At 47.3% G+C, this 2,227-nt stretch overlaps 1 protein-coding gene across 1 annotated transcript; it reads right to left on the bottom strand.

The window, feature by feature from the left end:
• Positions 1-813: 813 nt before the first annotated feature.
• PHALS_03842 (ulk ulk protein kinase) lies at positions 814-2,205 on the bottom strand (the record flags this gene model as incomplete). Its single annotated transcript, XM_024718133.1, has 1 exon — positions 814-2,205. The coding sequence occupies one exon, from the start codon at positions 2,203-2,205 to the stop codon at positions 814-816; it is 1,392 nt and encodes a 463-aa protein (XP_024583562.1).
• Positions 2,206-2,227: the final 22 nt, after the last annotated feature.

A 2,227-nucleotide genomic window follows, 5' to 3' on the forward strand; every position in this document is an offset into this window, starting at 1 on the left:
GAGGGGCGACGCACGTCGAGACAGCGGTGAAGGCTGCCACAGATGGATTTTTCACTTCGACCATTATCAAGATATTGGATCATGCAAGACTGCAATCAAGTTAGCTCACCGTGAAGCATTCGCATCCTCTCCAGATGCGGTCACTGATGCTGTGGCCGCCGGCGCTGTCAGAGCAAATCTTCGTACAGAGCCGCTGGCTTATGCAGTCGTCATCAACAAGATCGCTATTCGTCAAGATGATGCAGGAATTCTCGAGTTTTTCTACTTATAGCTCTCATAATATCAAGTAACGTATCCTGATTCTTCCGATTGAGTGCCGGTCTGTCGTGGAGCGGCAGCGGTGGCAAAACGTTGTCCTAAAAAGCATCAACAATGAATTCATGAGATGCCACCATGAAATCATGATTCAATTGGACAAAGATATTCTGCGGGAACGCGACATCCACTGATCTATATCATCGCTTGGAAAAACAGTAGTTTCTTCACGACACGCTAATTTATTTTATCGCTTTGCTCAAAATGCCAGGTTGGGACATTTTCTGAAAAAGCTATTAACATATATTTTGGACATTGACTAGCTGAAGTTCTTGTCAATTTCAATAAAAATTACCAATGGTTTGTTATTTGTTATTTTACTCGTTCGTTGTGTAATAAGAATATGCATCCATCAAAATGTACATGCAACTAGTGATACGGAGGTCAGATTGTGTCCCTCCGTCAGTGCTGCAGCAGAAGCTATACGGAGGTTTGTGAGTGGTTGTTGTTGCTTGTGGGTGGTACGCTAGCACTGAAGCCAAGCACTAAAGCCATGTTTCAGTCATCAAGCAAAGTGCGAACCTTTCTTAAGCGAAGCTCGAGTGCGCGCAAGAGGGTATTCACATTCTTCTGATCATCAATGGCTAACGTATTGCCTCTAGCCCCTGACGAATCCAAAAGCAAGCTCTCCAGCAAGAGTAGGGCTTGCAGATAGTGATCATGTGCAGCTTGAATTTGACCCAGAACTTCGCGAATAGCTCCCTGGCGTCCAATACGAAGCGCGTGAGAGTACAGCAGCTCCTCTTGAGAAGCAATCGACTGAAACGAAAAACGGAAACGTGCAGCGTGAGCCATTTGCACCTTGCATTGCTCCGCGCGATCCAAATAATGCGTTAATTGTTCGGATAGAAAAGCCATCGAAATCCTCCGACTCGTGTCACTTCGTCTGTATATATCTCCTGCTTCGGATGCTCCAGATGATTCAATTGAGCCGCCAGGAACTTGACTGAAGCGAAAGAACACTACAACGCTCTGTACAAGCCGTAAACACTTGACATACAACACCAAAGCCTCGGCGGCAAGCATGTACTGACGTTCAGCCTTGTGCCTTTCGACTTCGTACTCGTCATCATCACCATCATAATCGTCAGCAAGAGTATGACTTACACCAATTGAAGAGGCCAAAGACGAGCTCAAAGAAAACACAGTCGAGAAATTGCCACAACCAGCGCGTTTATCGCCTGACGTCGATGATGATGACTTCCCTTTACCTCCAGGCTGTATAGACAAATCCCCATGGCCTGACAGAACATCGGCATGTTCGATTGTGCAATTTAAAGATACATCGCCCCCTGTACTCAATTCCCACAGTCGATCTGCAAGCGGAGCAATGGCTTGCGTGCGCAATATCAAAATGTCGATAAGCTGTTGTCTATACTCACGAGTGTATAACTCAGCAGGCACATCTGAGCGGTCAGTGGGAGTCGCTGATTTTGCCACCAACTCTCCCTGACAGCAAATGGAAGGTAAAGCGCTATTTTTGTCTCCTTCCTGATGCCTTGCGGCTTCATTATTGACAACACGTTCTAATAACTCTTCAACGAGGACATACTCGCCACTGCTGTCAAGGGCGTGCCCACCACCAGCAATTTGCTTCAACTTTGTTGTTCCAGCCGCATCACTCTGGCCTGACTGAGAAAAAAATACATTTTTGGTCCGTGACGAACCACAAAGCGAGTTTTGCTGCTGCAGCTTTAGCGCAGTGGTACATGGAGGGGACTCTGTTAGCTGTTTGAACGGGTTGATTCTTGGACTCGGACCAGGCACAATGAGTGGACTAATTTGAGGGCTAAGCTTTGGACTTGTGCCTTGAGTGGTCCATGCGAGCCCGCTTCCGCTAGACGAGGTGCGTCGACTTCGTGCGAGTCGTGAGGACGATGACCGGCGCATACCTCCAGTTCCCGAACTAGCG

This window comes from Plasmopara halstedii (assembly GCF_900000015.1).
Source record: "Plasmopara halstedii genome assembly, contig: Scaffold_2386, whole genome shotgun sequence".
Lineage (NCBI taxonomy): Eukaryota > Oomycota > Peronosporomycetes > Peronosporales > Peronosporaceae > Plasmopara > Plasmopara halstedii.